Source organism: Phragmites australis, chromosome 23 (assembly GCF_958298935.1).
Source record: "Phragmites australis chromosome 23, lpPhrAust1.1, whole genome shotgun sequence".
NCBI lineage: Eukaryota > Viridiplantae > Streptophyta > Magnoliopsida > Poales > Poaceae > Phragmites > Phragmites australis.
The window spans coordinates 3,594,779-3,614,425 of record NC_084943.1 but is presented as its reverse complement, the minus strand read 5'-3'; the positions used below and the strand labels follow the sequence as shown (position 1 = coordinate 3,614,425).

Below are 19,647 nucleotides of genomic sequence, written 5' to 3'. Positions count from 1 at the left end.
CAGTTTCTAATATCCACACAAATATAGTACCCTTTTTAACAGATTAGTGAGGGCCTTACTGATCTGCCCTAAACTTCTCATAAATTTTCTATAATAGCCCACCATCCCCAAAAAGCTTTTAACATCCTTCAAAGTGGTAGGTTGTGGCCATTCCTTTATGATTGAAACTTTGATGGGGTCTGTGGCAACTCCTTTTGCACTGATAATATGACCAAGGTATTTCAATTCAGATTGAGCAAAGCAACATTTGGATAATCTAATCTTCAGATTTTTTTTTCCTCTAGTGTGACAAATACTTGCTGAAGATGCTTCAAGTGATCATCCCAGGACTTGCTATATACCAATATATCATCTATAAGCACAACTACATATTTGCTCAATAAATTAGCCAACACTAAGTTCATGACTCCCTGGAAAGTAGCTGGAGCACCAGTTAGGCCATATGGCATCACACTTTGTACTCAAAATGACCATTATGTGTTTGGAAGGCTATATTGAATTCCTCCCCTTCTACCATTCTAATTTTATGATATCCAGCCCTTAAGTCCGGGAAAGTGAACCAGCAAGCACCACCCAATTCATCTAACAACTCATCTATCATTGGTAGTAGGTACTTGTTTTTAATGGGCAATGCATTCAACATTCTATAATCTACACACATCCTCCACTCTGTAGTCTTTTTCTTAACTAGCAACACTAGGGATGCAGAAGGACTTGAGCTCATCTAGATCATGCCATTTCTTAATAATTTTGTCACTTGCTTCTCAATTTCATCCTTTTGTGTAGGATTGTATCTATATGGTCTAATCTTGAAAGGTCGAGCTCCTAGCACTAAGGGTATAGTGTAATTAGATGTCCTTTGTGGTGGTAGGCCAGTTGGTTCTTCAGTCAGTCTTGAAAACCTTTGAATCAACTACTGTATTTTATAAGGCCATTCTTGATTACTCTTGATAGATGATGTCATGTGGTTCAACCGAATCAAGTGTACTAAAATATCTGCCTTCTGGATGGCTTTCAACTGAGCCTTGTTGATTGATGCCCCCATGTGGAAAGAAGGTTTAAATCCCTAAAGAGTAATGGTAGCATTCTTATATACGAAGGACATCCATTTATCTACCCAGTCTGTATAGGACTATGACACTCTAACCAGTCTATGCCCAAAATTATATCATAGTAGTTGAGAGGTAATATCTTGAAGTTGATACTGAAGGTATATCCTCTTATGCCCCACTGTTGATTAGCTAACTCATGTGTGCAAAGTAGCAGACCTCCATCTACCACCTTCACCTTCATAGGATTTTTCAACTTTGTCCAACCTGGGAATTGCATTGCTAGTTGTTCACTTACAAAGCAGTGAGAACTACATGAATCCACTAACATTATGACTTCACATTGTCCCATGTAGCCTTGCATTCTCACTATTCTGACCCCTTCAGTGCCATTGACAACCTGTTGTGAAATGGCCATTAACTCTTCTTGATCTTGTTCAGTTGCTATCACAGAATAATCTGAATTTTCTATATTTTCTGGCAATAGCTGCCATACTTCCTCCACCACATTCAAAGGAACAAATAGAGCAAATTTGTGGCCCAAGCCCCACTTCTCCCCATACTTGAAACATAATCCTTTTGCCCTTCTATAAGCTCTAAGATTAGATAGCTTGTCTTCATTTTGGAAATTTCTGACTGAATTTCCCCTAGTAAAAGCTTTCTTCTTCTTCAGTTTTAGTATTAGCTACATTAGCTTTCAATGTGGTGGTTGGAACAGTCAAAGATCTCACTGAATTTTTCATTCCAAACATATTATCCTGTTTCTTGTTATCTCTTCTGGGTGATTCTTGCAGCACCTCTTCCTGCAATAGAGCCAAGGAGCTAGCAGAGCCCAAGTCCACAAGTCTATGAATCAACACTACAGCTTTGATATCCCCTCTTAACCCATCTATAAATGGATTGGTTATCACATACCTACTGATAGATGGATCATGAGCTAGCAACAGATGTACTAAATCATGAAACCATTCTATATAATCCACCACAGTGCTAATTTGATTGATATGAAAAATTGTCTAATTAATTGATTTCCTTGATTCCTTTCAAACCTATTTCTCAAGAATAAGCATAACTCTGCCCAACTGAACTGAGACATTCTAGATTCAGTTGATTGCAACCAAAAAGCTATTGATCCAATAAAATACACCGTGGCTAGTCTAACCCATAAATTTGGTGGAACCTCGTACAGATCAAAAAAAGGCTTCATATCATTTCATCCACATCTTAGGACTAGTGCCACCAAACTGTGGAAAATTGAGTTGAGGAAGATCAGCCATCAAATTAAATTTAGGCCTATTGTGCTTTGGATTGGTGAATCTCCTATTTTGTAAGGGATGGAAGCATAAGCATTAGGATGCATCACACATGTGATTGGAGGCGGTGTTATGATGGTGTTCACCCCAAACCATACCCCTGATGCTGCTGTGCAGGGTGGTGGCCCGTTGGCCTGAACATCGCCTCTATCGTGGAAGTCTCAGGTGAGCGGTGGCCGACGTCCTTGGTGGAAGATCTGCCTCCGCGTTGTAAGATGACGGTAGATTCACTTCTCCCACCTACTTGGCGATGGATCAAGGCTTCACGATGAATTGCTCCATCTGCATCCTCAGATCCACCAAGCTGGTCAGTAGATCCAACAGACCGGTCTCCACTTGCGGCTTCCATTGCTCAAATTCACCTTTGGTAATCTTCAATTCTTCGACTGCCGCCCTCACATCTGAGAGCGCTATTGATTCTATGCGATGCTGGCGTTCGTCTCCCTCAGCATCATGACCAACTCTGCATGTTGTTCATTGGCCTTCATCTTGATCGAATTCCGTGGTTGTGATTCGCCAGGATTAACCGCTATGGTACCAATTGTTAGCTACAAAGAACGAATTCGTGTGAGAATCTCAGTTCCAGAGCCACGGCGGAGAGCAGTGCTTGTGTTGTCATTTCTATATTACAGCATCATGTCTATTCTTCATTGTTCACCGACCGACAACCGTAACAGTCTTTTTACAGCAACGTTCTCCTTTCCTCAGCAATACACTCCGTTACATGGGCCAGCCCGCTATCGTCTCACCCACTCAGGCCTAGCTACTGCTACTCTCGAATTTTCCTTCCGCAAGCACACCACTCTTTCCCGCCTTTCTTCTCCTCCATCGCCTTCAGTTGAATCCTCCTCCTGCTTCGGAGCTGATACAGCAGCACCAGCTACTGGGCTGGTGATAGATGAGTATCACGGTGTGTGCCTGTCACCCACGCCCATTGCCGTCGTGCTCTGGTTTCCCAACATATAGGGGGTGGTCAGCGCTCAACCCAACCACGGGACGGACTGGACGTCTCTCCCTCCGGACGTCACCAGCGACATTGGCAAAAGGCAGAAAGCAATACGTGCATGCGTGCCCCATGCATGGACATGCATTTGTTTTTTCTTTGCTCAAGTATTTTATCAGACATTAGAATATTGAGGAATGTGTATAAAATCTATCAAATTAATGCATGCATAAGTCAATCACGTGCAAGGCCAAAGGACCCGCATGCACTTTTCAGGGTCAACGACGCAGCAGCCTCCGCAGACAGTGCAACAGAACTTGACAGCCTCGAAGACGGCATGGCAGTTATCTAAGCAGCCTCCAGGGATGGCACGGCGAAACCGACAGCTATGAAAAATAAGTAAGACGCTAAGAACTGGCACTGAAATATCAGTGCCGGTTCGAGCCATAAATCGACACTAATGTGTCCGGACTCGAATTTAGTCTCCAATACAATTTTGGCTCACGTCGTCGGCTCATGTCCTCACGTCCAGAGCCTTATCTCTTCCTCGTGAGTCACGTCCACGAGTGCCAGAGGCTTAACATTCCCCTCCTCTCTCCCTCAAATTGTCCATTTCCTCCCTCAAATCCCTCCCAAATCCGAACGGATTAGCCGATTTTCAAGCCCATTGGCGACTTTCGTGGATGAAGGGCTCCGACCATGGTCGCAGTAGGTCGATCTTGGGGCCGTGTGACCTCATGGCCTCCGAGCTCCATCGATCAGTGTCCGATGAGTACGTGCGGAGGGCAGTGAAGCTGTTGCGATTGTAGATGATGAGCACGCGGAAGAAGAAAGTGGTCATGGGGTTGAGCACACAGAGCTTGAGGCCGTCGGCATGCCCGTCACGTCAGAGCTTGAGGACGACGTGGCCGTTATGAGATGCAACCAGGCAGAAGTACTCCAACAGTCAGCCATGGTCATCGCTCGTGGATGAAGGGCTCCAGAAGCGGAGGAGCCTAGCACCCGCAGCCATGGGGACAAAGCACAGCTTCCCAGCTGCCGAGTTACTGAAGGAGGATCGCTTCCTCTTTCGGGGAGCAGTCACCCTATCATCCTCCTGGTGGAAGAGGCAGAGGAGGGCACGACCTCGTGTGAGCTGGGGAGGCAAGGCGCTGGTGAGGACGGCGACCTCCTTGGCGCGACGCGGCGGAGCGACGGTGGCAGTGGCGGCGGCGGAGCGACGGGGGCAATGGCGGCGGGGGAGCGGCGGAGTCGGCTCGGATGCACGCTCCCGCTGCCAATTTTCTTTTTTTTTTATTCTCTGGAAATGGTAACTGTGCCAGGTGGTGAACTAACACTGATACTAAAAAGTACCGAGTAAAGAGTATCGGTTGAAAAACCGACAGTGAATCCGTTTTTCAATTGGCATTGATGTGTTAATTTGTAGCAGTGGACAGCCTTTAATTCTCGATCCACGCTGCAAATAACTTGGTGACCTCTATATGTCCTTGTGATTGCCATGTACGTTGAATCAAAGCCATGCACAACCTCAAGTTCGGAGCCGACACGCATGCAAGCAAGGAAACGTGTGAACTCCAATTTTGATTTGCCGACTGAGAGACAGAAAGAGATGGCTTTCTAAAAGATGTGTTCGATAAGATTTCCTTTTAGATGGATGTGTAAGCCTTTTCCTACCATATTAGACATGAACTATATTAAATTAGAGTTGTATTGATTTAAACACTATTGCCACGTATATCAAATCAATCTCGACCGTTATAATCTAAACCAATAATGAGTAACGGTGGAGATATTTCTCTTTTTCTACTGATTAACGTGGTAAGTTTATATGTCTTGAGGATGAAAAAGGTGACTCGACAGAAGATATAAACTCGCAACTGATGTCAACTGTCCGATCGGCATAACAACCCATCTCGCTGCTCATCGGTGTATAATGGCCCACAAAAGTTCGATTTGCATCATTGTATGTTAAGCCACAATCCCTTGATTGAATTCTTGTGATCGTACGCAGTACTAACATCCAGGCTGGGGAACACACCATATTAGGGCACGTACTAACAACCAGAATCAGCAATTAAATAAAAGGTGTGCCGTGTAGTGTGTAACGACGTAGTAGCAAATTATGCCAGCCCCACCTTAACAAATTTTTCGTACTGGGCCAGCTTTTTCCTCTCTATAATATGCATCTAACTCTTTTTTAGAGACAATATTATTCATCTAACTAACACCTCCTTTTTGAACTGTCCTATATATGCGTGTGTAGTCGACCACATGATCGCATCATGCACTCATGCACGCACAGGGTTTCTTCCGATCTATAATGGATTATGTATTCCCCCTCTCTCTCTACTTGTTCCTAAGTTGCACTTTCTTTCATGCAGCTGCACCAAACCAAACCAAAAAACAAACATTTTCAAAGTGACAAACATATACATACTATATATACTTGCTAAGTGTTTATATGTTACAACAAAAATATAAACATTAGACTTAGTAACAACAAGCACAAGCTGAGTATAAAGATATAAATAATATCATGGAAGTGCCGCCGAACAAATATGTCAGGAGCGATAATGTAGTTTGATTTTAAATTTGATCTGACAAAAGAGGGGAATATTATCCACTAATTTTCCTCCTAATTTATTTATTTATTTTTATTAGTAAAATAGATTTTATATCTGTAGCTAGTAACAAGATGTTGAGACTAAGAGTAGATGGCAAATGTGGGTAAATTATTTAAACTTTAGCAGGTTTTATTAGATAAGAATATAATAGAGGTAAGAGGTGACGTGATAACCGACTCGTATTTTACACAGTAGATATATATGTCATGTAAAATTGATTATATTTGGCCGAGCTCTTATCGCCATTTAATAAAACCTAAAGAAATACTTGTGCTTGTAATAAGTTCATTGAGTGGATCTTGAATTCTCGGTCTGCTGCATTTCTATCGGTTGGCGTGTCCAAATTGTGGACATTATCCAACGATCCGGCCGCCAAACCAGCAATGGAAGCTTAAGACTTTATGTCGCATCTCATCAAAAAAATCTTAATTGTAGTTGCCGTTGGCAAATTAAATGCAAGCTTTTAAATTAGGCCTTATTTCTTTCAACTCGTAGATTGCGGATTACGATTATAATCTGCAAGCTAAAATAAATAAGTAGATTGTATAATTCAGCTTTTAACAATCTAGTATTTAAAATATAATAATTTATCCATCTGTCTTCCATTAATTTATTCAAATTATGCAATCCGGTTTTTACAATTCAACATCTTATAACCCACAATCTACAAGCTATGTTTTATAATTTCCTGTTGAAACAAATAGCAGCAGGTATATACAATTTTGTCTGATCAATCTACTGATCAATAAATGTCAAAGCGTTTATGAGAAGTAAATCATTATAAAGAGATCGAGTTTCAGCTGAAAAAGCTTCAAAGATTACATCCCATATATATATATATATATATAGTTTACTTTGCACCTAATCGTATTGTAGTTTACTGTTACGTCACCGTTCAGTTACAACTCAAATAATTGTAAGTTATAATTCATTAGGTAGACCAGTTACAATCGTACATCTCAAAATACATAATTACAACACGAGAAGCTAACGAGTTACATTTTAGATTGTACTACGATTACAATCGTGTTTCTTAGGTTGTATATCATTAGACAAGAAATTCGTTAGCAGTTACATTCATTCATAATGCAATTATAACTAAAAAAATTATTTACATCTAAGTTATAACTCTCTGTTCAATGAATTATGACTCTACTATTTTTATATTATAACTGAGGATGATATAATAGTAACTAAAATTAAATATAGACACATAATATATATATATATATATACAGTATATATATATTCTGTGGTAGGTTAACCTCCGCTGTGTACGTGCATATATGGGGTCTGGAGATCGATGCCGAGATATGCGGCCACATATAAAGTGATTAATGGCCTTGTGGTTTCGCTAATGCATGCTTATTAGGAGTGAAGGCAAAAATAACACACGCCTATCACTAAGTAGAAAAATAATGTATAAAGATAATCTATATAAGATATAGACTCAAAACGAGTATATATATGATTCTAAACTTTGAACTATATGTATTAATAGTACATACGATTCTAATTTAGAATTATTTGTACTGTTCCTTTTTTATATACAGTTCTAATTTGAAACCGTATGTACTATTACTGTTAATAGTACAAATAGTTCTAATTTAAAATTTTCTGTAAAAATGAAACAGTACAGACGGTTCTAGACTAAAATATCTGTATTATTAGTACAGACGGTAGTAGTTTGTAACCGTCTATACTATAGCGTCCCGTTTTGTTGCAATTGTTTGTTGCTATTTTCTCAGACGGTTTTAGTTTGGAGCCGTCTATAGTATCCTTTGTACAAATAGTCCTATAAATCCGTCTGTACAGGGATATCCCACTAAATAGATTCTATAGTAATATATATGTATATATGTATGCAATGAACAACCACAACATGGTCCATCGATTAGTCCTACATGCATATAGAGGATAATTGACCTCCCATTGTTCCGATCCTACACGCGATACACGTACGTACGGGTGGTATATAATCCGTACGTACGGGTGGTATATAATCAGTTGGGACGTCGTCGACGAGCGTACCTAGCTACGACATCGATATATATCTCACAACTGTATACCAGTTATATCGTCAGTTGATGGCCAGCGAGTTGAGTGCTGCTGAAGCCTGAAGGCGATTAGCTATGCAGTGTACGACTGAATGCTGAACTGCTTGACAAACAAAATAGACACTTATTTTGTGGGCATGAACCACTGCCTTAATCTCTACAGGAATCGACTAGCCGTACGTATATTATTATGAAATAAGAGCATAAACATAGTCAAATGGGCCATTCGGGTCGGCTCGGTACGGCCCGAATGACCCATCTACTGTAGTGGCCGTGCCGTGCCGGTCCGCGTGCCTCTCCCTCGACCTACGGCACGGTTCGTCGTTGTGACCGTGCCATGCCAGGTCGGTTCGGGCAAGATTTCGGTCCGGCGGCCCGGTCGACCCGACGAGCTGAAATAGATAAAAATATATATATAATATATAGAAAAAATATATATATAATAGATAAAAATAGCTACAAAATTAAAAATATATATAAAAAATAGAAAATAATCGGGTATTTGCGTGCCGGGCCGTGCCGTGCCGGCCCGTCGTGCTGCGCGCTCGGCCCAGGTACGACCTGTGGCCTCGTGCCGTGCCGGCCCGACCCATCTCGACTCGGGCCGTGCCGTGACTGGACCGTGCCTACGGTGTCGTACCTCAGACCGATCTAATAGACACGACCTATTTAGACGTCTTTATAAGAGCACACATATATTTACAGGAATAAGTTGCATCACTGAAAGTACGACAGAGATCATAAATTAAGGCCCAACAGATGAATCGGGTGCCTGCAATTTCATTATCTGTAGTTTAGTACTTTAGTAGTTTAGATATATACTACCTTTTATCTGTGCTTCATGTAAATTAATATATCCCACAGGTTGCCCTCGTCGATCACTACTGGCTATCATCGTTAGTTCATTGCAATGATGCTGCTGTAGCCTATCGGTGCTGCTGCTTGCTGAAGTACTAGTAGCTAGCCTTGCTTATCAAGTTTGGTGTCGGAACTCCATCAGGTTGGATCCATGTACCATTCAGCCGAAAGCTCGTTTCATTCATTCCAGAATGCATGTGGAAGTGGAACGAACGATCCATCGCGATCGTATCGGGGATCACTACCGGCTATCATCATTAGTTCATAACTTCGAGCTACCAATTAATTATTGAGATCTTATAAATCCGACAGTGATACTTATCTCTATCGGTTCTTATTAAAAACACATAGTAATATATTATTACTAAGTAAAAAATTGATAATAAAATTAGTTATAAATCGGTAGTAATCCTATTTTCTGTAGAAGTGGATAGGTTTAGTTGGAGCGTCCAATTGCCTGATCATCCATGATCCATCGAGACGCAGGGGGAGTCGAATCAGGAAATGCCACGGTGCACCTAGCAACAGCAAGCAGTCCACACACGAACCCATCAGGAAACAATGTCTGCCTCCCTCGCCGTCGGCCGGACCACCGCACCCAGCCACACGCGCGGTCACACCGGACCGGCGTCGCCGTCATCGATCATCATATGGTTTGTTTAGGATTTGTTTGTTTAGGTTTCTATTTTTAATTTTTTTTTTAAAGTTATGTTTTTTATTTGTCTGAAACGCTGTTTTTAAAATAGATTAGTGTTTTCTACAATAAATTTTTAACTCCTCGGTATATAGAGTTTCAGAAAAAATATCTTTCAGCAAGTTTCTCAGTTTTAATATATTTTCTTGTAAGTAAGTTTTTAGCTTTTTTAGAAACTACTTCTTCGTAATCTTATTTATTCTGATTTCTAACAGTAGTAGAAGAAAAAAAAAACAAGACTTTAATCTCTTCCCTGATCTAGCTTCACCCATCTAGCTTCACCTCCCAACTGGTACGGCGCTACTCACGTTGTTGGACTGCTGAGGGTGAATAATTAGGCGGTGTACGTAAGCTGGACTTTCAATTGACACAAATTTAGTGTGTATATAACGTCCATAAGTAGTGATCAAGGGAATCTATCAAATGATCTCAACACTACAGCATCCTATCTAGTTCTACTCTAGCCATATCATCAAGAACCACTATAATAGAAACAGTCATTCGAGCCGGGTTATCATCAGTGCTAACTAAGATAAAACTAATATTAATAAAGTATCAATATTGATTCATAATTTATCATGCTCGATCAACGATTGAGCAAGAGTGAACCGGCACTGATACTCAATATCAGTGCCAGACAAACCGGTATGGATACTTCAATACCGATTGGTAATAATGAGATGGCACTGATACTTAGTATTAGTACCGGTCCGTATTACGGACTGGCACTAATAAATGTGCAGTATATAAAAATTATCTTCTTCTCCCCCAAGCACGAACAGAACAGAGAGAGGCTCTGTTTTGCTTGGCTCCCACCATTTGTGTCCAACCTTGCATTTGGAGACTTCAAAATTTGGAGGAATCTATGTGTCCAAGGTGCTTCAAGGTTAATAAGATGATATATATTTTATTTTTATTTAGATTTATTTACTAGATTGCTCTAGGTTTGAAAGTATGTGATTGCTCCATGGTGATGAATTTTGGGAGGACCTAGAACTCTAATTGAGCTCTAATTGAGTAAAAATTACAATTTTCTCATTGTAGGGCACTTAGAGATGATCTAGTTTTCATTTATGGCTAGATTTGTTTGCTCGATTGCTCTAGATTTGAAAGTATATAATTATCCTATGGTTATCTAGATCTCTAATTTTCTAGTAGTGATTTAAAAAAATGTTAAAATCATCTCTAAATAGATTAAAACCTAGCTCTAATTTTCTAGTAGCGAAATAGTAAAAAATATTAAAATCACCTCTAAATAGATCAATAAAATATTGTGTTGTATGGATGACATATCCACCCACTAATCACAAGCGGACGTAGCAGTATTTAGAAGGTGGATCCTCCAACCCGAACAAGTGCTGAAAGTAATGGGCATCTAACATAGAGCAATCAAGATGGGAGGTAATTCAATAAATTAGATGTGCATTTTGAAATATTGCATGATTATTAGTTCAATGGTTTTAAATTATTGCTAAAATATAATGTAATCATATATTTGTAGATGGACCGGGCATGAATGTACAAGTCTGGTTGTCGCGGTCCAGAGTTCTTTCATGGCATGGATGCTTTTTTTAGGGTTGCCGCGGCATACATGTAGCCCAAAAATAAGCGTGATGATCACTATATATATTGTCCATACGTTAATTGCAAGAATGAGAAGCAGTTCTCATGCATAGAGTAGATCCGTGCACACTTATTTCATAGGGTTTCAAGCCTGACTATATCCGTTGGACTAAGCACGATGAACATGAGGAGGTTGTGCATGAAGAGGAGCCCACGGTCGAGGAAGATGGTAGCAACGATATAACGGCTAACAAAGATATCGATATGTCAGCGTTCAAAGATACTTTTGCCGACAATGATGATGATGACCTAGACGAAATGTTACGTAATGTGGAGGGAGACTTTACCAGTGATAGGCAACACGAAAAGTTTCAGCACATGATAGAGGACTATAAAGCATCGGTGTTCTCATGCTGTAAGAAAGATACAAGCTGCATATTATGCTGATATTGCTGCAAATGAAGTCTAGCAATGGTTGGTCTGATAAGGGCTTTAACGAGTTGTTACAATTCTTGAGGGACTTGCTTCCAGAGGGCAACGAGTTACCTAAAAACACGTATCATGCTAAGCAAATTATCTACCCGTTGGGGTTGAAAGTAGAGAAAATATATGCATGTTGAAACTACTACATGTTGTATCGCAACGGGGACGCAGACTTGGAAGTGTGTCACGTTTGTGATGCATCACAGTACAAGCACAACGTTAACGATATTGATAGCGATAACGTAGGAGAGAAGAGTAAGGATAAAAGACCCCCCCCCCCCCGCTAAGATAGCTTGGTATTTCCCTATAATCTCCCATCTGAAGCGATTGTTTACCAACAAAGCGAGTGCTGAGTTGATGCGATGGCACGCTGAAGGGCGCAAGAAAGATGGAATGTTTAGACACCATGCTGATTGAATGCAATGGAGGAACTTCAATACAAAATGCAAGAAACTCAAAGCTGAAGTAAGGAATATAAAGTTCGAGTTTATTACGGATGGGATGAATCCTTTCGGTAATATGAGCAATAGTCATAGCACTTGGCCCGTGACTATCTATATCTACAACCTTTCATCTTTGTTGTGTATGAAGTGGAAGTTCTTTATGATACCTCTGCTAATCAGTGGACTGATTCAACCAGGCAATGATATCGATGTGTATCTCTAACTATTGCTTGAAGATCTCCTTGTACTATGGAAAGATGGCGTACGGGTGTGAGATAAATACAAACACGAGCATTTCACCCTACATGCAATGTTGTTCGTAACGATCCAAGATTGACTTTCTCTTGCTAACCTATCAGGACAGACTTTAAAATGCTACAATAGATGTGTATGGTGCTTGGTTGAAATAGGAGGGTTGTGGCTAAAGAACTATAAGTTTCAACACCTGGATCACCCATACCGCATGAATAAAAGAGCTTTTGCCGGAACAGTGGAGACTCTTCGAACTCTGAAGGTTCACACTAGGGAACATGTATATAAGATGGTAAAAAATCTTAGAGTTGTCCTTAGAAAGCGAAAATGCAGTACAAAATTACCAGCTGGAAACTCACTTCTATGTTTAAAAAAAGATCAATTTTTTAGCACCTACCTTATTGGAAGCACTTGATGGTCCGACACGCAATCGAGGTCATGCATATAGAGAAGAACTTGTTTGACAGCTTGATTAGTACTTTACTAGACATACCTGGCAAAATAAAAGATACACTCAATGAACGGTTAGACCTAAAAGATATGAAGCTAAGGAAAATTCTGCATCCTAAAATCCTACGCAACACTACTATAAAAAGGTAGATCAGTGCCGATTGAAAAATAACTTCATTGTCGGTTATTCAACCAGCACTCTTTACTCGGCACCGATAGTCTATCAGTGCCGGGTCTAGAATCAGCACTGAAAGTTCTTTTCAGTGCCGGCTCATGCCTCCAACTGGCGCTGAAAAGGTTGCTTGAGCAAAAAACATAAACACATCTATTGCTCCAACTGTTGCTCCTACCGACTCGTGCCTCCAACTGTTGCTCCTGCCGCCAGCCACCACCGCCACATGCACAAATCGAATCATCTCATCATACAAACACATCTCGAATATCAACGTCCTTTGAGGTCCAGACTTTTGGTAGGTGGTTCTTTATGTGTTCAGAGCTTGACGACGATTTCATGGTACGTCTCTCTCTTTGCCTTCGTCCACACATCCCAATTATAACTTGAGTATATCACTTCTAAATCTGAGTATATTATCCTAAGCCTTGTCATTTTCAGGAATGGATCGATCTTGTCAGGTCACCAAACTGTGTGGACTACATCAGAGAGGCTGAAACAAAATGTGCGTACAAGTTTAGGATAGAGGAAGCACAGCTGCGGCAGGAGGCATGTCACGAGCACCAAAAGGAACATCAATGTCAAGAAAACAAGCAACATGCCAAGGAACTTTAGATACGTGAGGAACATCGTCTCTGATAGGACATTCTAAGGAGGCAGGAGGCCGAGCTTCAAAGGCATGAGGAACACCTACAAAGGTGTAAAGCACTCCTGCGCCGACAAGAAGAGCCTGAGCATGAAGTGGCACATCAACAAAGGGGGAGACATCCCCGGTCCATACAGTAGAAGCATTTCCTATCCGGATCAATGTAATATTAACGTCAACTTTGTGTTACCCACACACATCCAACTGGAAAAATAAAATTGATGGCTTCGACTAGAACCGGTCATATTAGTAAATATGTACTCTACTTTCAGACCTAGCCTTTTTAGAATTAGCCTTCTCATCAATATCATCTTTAGACCTAGCCTTTTCAAAAGTTACCTTTTCCAAACCTAGACTTTTCAGAAGTAGCCTTTTGAGCTATAGATTTTTCAGACGTAGCCTTTTCAAATATAGACTTTTCAGAAATAGGCTTTTTAGAAGTAGGCTTTTAAAAAGTAACATTTTCAAATATAGGCTTTTTAGAAGTAGCCTTTTCAAAAGTAGACTTTTTAGAACTAGCATTTTCAGTTGATATGACTACACCTTACTACAGAATCAACTGCTTTTCAGGGCCAATTACCGTAGACTTAGCCCATGCACTAACACGACTTCATTATATAAATAGGTGATCTCTTGCCCACATGTAGAACCAAACCACTAGCCTCAAACTCTACAACTCTGACAAAAATGGCGTCCAATAATTTTTCCAAGAAATACATGCCGGGTATTACGCCTAAAGGGGTCGAAGTGCCCATATGGTCGAGTGGAGACATTTGTAGGGTGATGAAGTCATCTCAGTTCTCCTACACCTATGGAAGGAGGTTCTTCATGTGCCGCAACTACGAGTACGATCCACCCTAAGGAAGCACCAATGTTATCTCCTAACACCCAGTAATAACTTCTTGCCAAACTACTTCAAAAACAACTAAGATTTACCATTTAATATTTTGGTCTTCATTGCAGTCGCCGTCATCACTATGTGACTTCTTACAGTGGGTGGATACTAAGCAGTCAGAAGCAGATGTGTTCCTTCTTCACACTAAGCACAGTGTCGCTTGGAGATGCTTCCATGAGATGTAAGTCGACGAGAGGAGAGAGGCTACGCACAAGCACATTCAGGAGGAGCAGCAAATGATGGAGGAGGAGCATAACCGTATGATGGCTGAAGCCCGTGAGGCAGAGAGGGAGAGGAAGCGTGAGAGGGTACATCCGGCACGTGAGGTAGGACCGGAAGCGGCGAGGAAGGGAAAGTCCCCACGTTGCATTTAGTAGATCAGATGTTGTAATCTTGTTGTTTACATTCCCTAAAGTATATTGGGTTTAGACGCGGTACTTGTTTAGGTTACAATGATCGTCTAACCGTATATGCCAACGTCCGTGTATATCGCATTTCCTATTAAAATTACCGTGTTCAACTTTTTATTTTCGTCAAATCAAGGTATCTAAATATCGTACAAACATCTAATGGCACTGGATGATTACACAACAAAAAAAAATTGCACACACAATGGCCTATTATGTCACAAATTAAATTAATTCAGCCAAAATCAAGGTGTCACCGGTTCATTGGGTGACATCTTGCTGTCGTCTGTTCAAAGGGGAGTCAAAGGTGTCGCTCGTTCATCGAACGACAATAAGATCTCATCCGGTGAATGGGCTAACACGTGTCACTCTCTCAATTTTTATTTGTCTGATAGGCAAGGCCCACTAGGTATTACCCGTTCATCGAGCGAGATCTTGCTCTCGCCTTAACTCTCATCCGATGAACGAACGACGATAACCTATTATTACAATTTTTAAAACAACAGTATAATTTTACAAATTTTAGATAAAATAAATATATATAAAAAAATTCCCGGAGGAGCAGGGTACAGAAACATCATGTAACCCCGGCAGGCCTCCACAGGGCCCAATCACGTGGGCGTGCGACGGCATGCTTTTGCTTAGGAATTTTTTTATTTTTCATTTTTTAATTAAAAAATTGTAAAAATATACATCCGTTTTGAAAAACTATACATCCACTACTTCTATCACGTGTCGCATTTCCCACGGACATAGTAGTTTAAATATATGATTTTTCAATACAGACATATATTTTTTAAAAAAAATATTTAAGAAATATAAAAATAAAAATAAATCTTTGCTTTGTCCCCGGAATCAGAGCGCCTACGAGGAACCAGTCCATCGGTCTCCAAATAAAAAAAACAAAAAAACAAGACGACCAATAAAAATGAAAACTGGTCCGGTAATTCGAGAGCCGGAGATGATTTGAACCGGAACCTCAGCGTAGTCTCTTTCTTTGCTTCACTCTACCTTTTTTTTTTTCACAAATCTGGGATGTAAAACTTTTATCAAATCAATGACAACGTTCAGGCCAGGTGGAGCCTACCGTAGAGTTCCTCCAAAAAAAAGCATGTTTTCTTCATGTGATGACACGATTTAAGAGACGCACGCACGTGTCTTTCTAAATTGTTTTTTAATCTATTTTGGTGTTTGCTACGTTTATCAATACTTAACTTTTTAATTAAATTTCCGCGTAGCGACGGAGACAACTTTAGTAGATCGCAGACGAATGAGATCATCTTGAATTTGCTCCTCGGACATGTACACAAGCAAAATACTGCCTTCGTTTTTACATACTTGTCCATTTCGGCTTTCTTGCTCAAGCTTTGCCAGCAATATTGTTTAAGATATTTCAGATTGGAAAGAGTGTTGATAGATTTATCAATGGTACTTTAGCAATGTAATATACTTGTAATCTCTGTATAAACAAAATAAAGTCAAAATTAACGAGTACTAGAAGCGGAGGAAGTGGGGAAATAGAGGAAGGAGCTACTAACTTGTTCCCGCAGATTTCTTTGTAAGCTCGTACTAATGCTACAGAACACTGTACAGTACTGGTGCCATACAGTGGTGCCCATATATACTACTCCTCTGTTAAAAAAATATAAGACACGTTTTGTTTCGAAAATTTCGCGCTTCGTAAGTTTTGATCGACAATCAATCAATTTATATACATATTTAGTATATAAAATTTGTTTTAATAAATATGTATTTTAAAGTACTTTTAATATAATATTAATTTTATAGCAATTGATTATATATTATAAGAGATATTAACGATCAAAGTTTAATTTGATGGTTTTTTAAAAACAAAATGTGTCTTATATTTTTTATCAAAGGAAGTTATATCTAAAAATTAGAGATAATTTCTTAAATTCCATTAAAAAATTAAAATTATCGATTTATAAAAAAAAAATTATCCCTCATACACCATTACTTGAAACTTTTCTCTTAGTCTCATCTCTTATGTCTCATTAGAATTAATTCTGTTATGTCACATTATTTCAAGTAGTGGTACGTAAGGCACGATAACTTTTTAGTTACAGATTGAAGATTTTGATAAATTTTGATGGCATACAGGAATTGTATAAAGAAATATCGTCAGGACATTGTGCGATAAAATCGAAGTGGCGTGCCCAGCTCTGACCCTCTCCGAGAAGCAAGTGAAAGACGGTGACGCATCAAAAGGCGGGAGGAGGCCACTAGAGAGAGGGGGCGACAAGAATCAGGGCCCAAGTTTTTCGCACAAGCCAACACCCCGAAGAAAGAGGAATCTTTGATATACAATTCCGGCTGCTGAAGTAGAACCGAGACGAGGCGAGGCAAGGCAAGAACGAGCAAGGCCGAGGCGGGTTCTTGCTTGCCTCCAACGAGCGGCCCGAGCTGGCCTTCTCCGGCCAGGATGGGCGGCGGAGTGCGGCCAACGACGTCGTGGCGACCGGTGGTCGCGGCGGCGTTGGCTGTGTGCGCGCTCCCGGTGGTACTGACGCTGGCCGCCCTCTGCCTGCCGCTCCTCTGCTGCGCCGTGGCCGCCGTGCGGTTCCGGCGGGTGAGGAGGAGAAGGATGCGCGGGTGCTGCGGTGCTACCGGAGGATGGCGGGCGGAGACGATCGACGCCGGCGATCGGCTGCGACTGCTGCACAAGTACCTCGAGGACCAGATGGAGCTCGTCGCGGCCGACGACGCAGGGGAGCTCCTTGATCCCGCAAAACCGTGGAGGGAAAAGAAATGATTTTTTGCGTTTTTTGGGGGCAATTTGTAGCATACAAATGTGATAGGAGTTGCGACATGGCTGGCAGAGAAATTGCTTGCGCCTGGTGAAGCATCAAAAGTTAGCTAGACCCAGCAAGAACAGGGGAAGAAGCACATGAGTTTGAAACTTCCTCTGTTAATGACTTAACCTCAGCAGTTCTTTCAATTAAAGTTATAATTTGACAACTTGATTTCAAGGGACCCATTGTTTGCTATGTTGTACAATATTTCATTATTTTTATTCATTGATCGTTGCTGATGGTTTAGGGACCAGGAGACAGATAAATTACCAAGGTAGCAAAAGAGACAACTTGGGTAGACAGTATCCGTATGACCGTATCAGATCATCTTGTATTTGTTCACCGGACGTGTGCACAAGCGGAAATAAAAAAAAAGTCCGGAGGGGAGGAGCTATGGCCACGCCCAACAGATTCCTCTTGCGGATGAAATTATCGTTGTGAAGGGATTTTAGTTCCCTTTAACGTTTCAACGGTTTTTCTTCACGGTTCCCTTCACGATCGGATTTTCTTTTCACGATCGGATTTTCTTTTCACTTCATGATTCCCAAAAATTATTAAAATAAGAGAAAATAAAAAAAAATAGAACAAAGAAAAAGAATAAAATGAAAAAAATATGATTGAGAATGATCTTACCAATTATATTCAGATTTTCATATGAGCTAGTGCAGAGCGCATGACAGTGGTGCGTATATAATATCAAGGAAATATCTGCGAGACGGGGGTACAAAATCGAAGTGGCGTGCCCATCTCATCTCTGACCGACCCTCTCCTCTCTAAGAAGCAAGAGAGGGATCAGATCACAGAGGTCACACGGTGACGCGTGAAAAGGCGGGACAATTAAAGGGCACCAGCGAGCGAGAGAGTCAAGAATCAGATGGGCCCCAAGCCCTTCAGCAGAAGCAACGCCCGGAAGAGAAACCTTTGCCGCCACTCGAGCTCGAACCAAGCCGGGAGCAAGCAAGGCCACGTCACGAGCGGTTCTTGCTTGCAAGCATCGGCTGCCGTTCGTCGATCAGTGCCGGCGCCGGCGCCGGCGCGAGCTAGCCTACTGCCTTCCGTGATGGGCGGCGGCGGCGGGCGGCCGACGACGACATGGAGGGAGGTGGCCGCGGCAGCGGTGGTGATGTGGTTGCTCCCGGTGGTCCTGACGCTGGCGGTCTTCTGGCTGCCGCTGCTCTGCTGCGCCGTGGCCGCCGTCCGGTTCCGGCGCGTGAGGTCGAGGAGGTTGCTGCGAGGGTGCTGCGGAGGTGGAGGAGGTTGGCGGGCGGAGACGGTCGACGCCGGCGATCGGCTGCGGCTGCTGCACCAGTACCTCGAGGACCAGATGGAGCTCGTCGGAGCCGACGACGCAGGGGCGCTCCTTGATCCAGCAAAACCGCAGTGAAAGAAATATCCTTTTCAATTTCTGTTGCAATTTGTAGCACGTAAATGTGTAGTAGCAGACTAGCAGTTGCCAGATGCTGAGATGCCAGCCAGAGAATTTGCTTGTGCCTGGTGAAGTATCAAGAGCTAAACCTCTTTTCTTTTTTTTCACCAACAAAACAGGGAAAGCAATGCAATTTCGTCTTCTGTTGTTGACTTGCAGTTCGTTCTGCTAATCATGCTACTTGTTCACTGTGACCGGCTAATCAGCAAGTGATATGGTAGTGAAAGAGTGAGAAACTAGTTCCCTCCGTTCAAAAAGAAAATGCATAAACGTTTTTTATTTTTTACCGTCTTCAATGTGCAATTTTAATCGTTATTTTCTATTAGGATATAGGTATAATATCTAATAAAAATATAATATTATGAAAGTATTTTTCAAGTTAAATCTATATATATATATGTGATTTTTATATTTTCAAACTATATTTTGAAATCTATTGGTAGTTAAAGTTTTAAAAGTTTGATCAGATCTTAATTAAAATGACAAGTATTTATGGTCGAAGAGAGTATTAGCTGCTAGAGATGGAAGCAATGAGATATGGGCTTGAACCAATCTTTTT

The 19,647-nt window shown here is 41.2% G+C and overlaps 2 protein-coding genes across 2 annotated transcripts; both read left to right on the top strand.

Annotated features, from left to right (window-relative positions):
* The first annotated feature begins 17,003 nt into the window (after positions 1-17,003).
* LOC133906382 (uncharacterized) lies at positions 17,004-17,829 on the top strand. Its single transcript, XM_062348266.1, has one exon. The coding sequence runs from the start codon at positions 17,293-17,295 to the stop codon at positions 17,620-17,622; it is 330 nt and encodes a 109-aa protein (XP_062204250.1). The 5' UTR covers positions 17,004-17,292; the 3' UTR covers positions 17,623-17,829.
* A 484-nt stretch (positions 17,830-18,313) lies between these two features.
* On the top strand, positions 18,314-19,260 carry LOC133906355 (uncharacterized). The gene has a single exon (XM_062348228.1). The coding sequence runs from the start codon at positions 18,537-18,539 to the stop codon at positions 19,044-19,046; it is 510 nt and encodes a 169-aa protein (XP_062204212.1). The 5' UTR covers positions 18,314-18,536; the 3' UTR covers positions 19,047-19,260.
* The last annotated feature ends 387 nt before the right edge of the window (positions 19,261-19,647 follow it).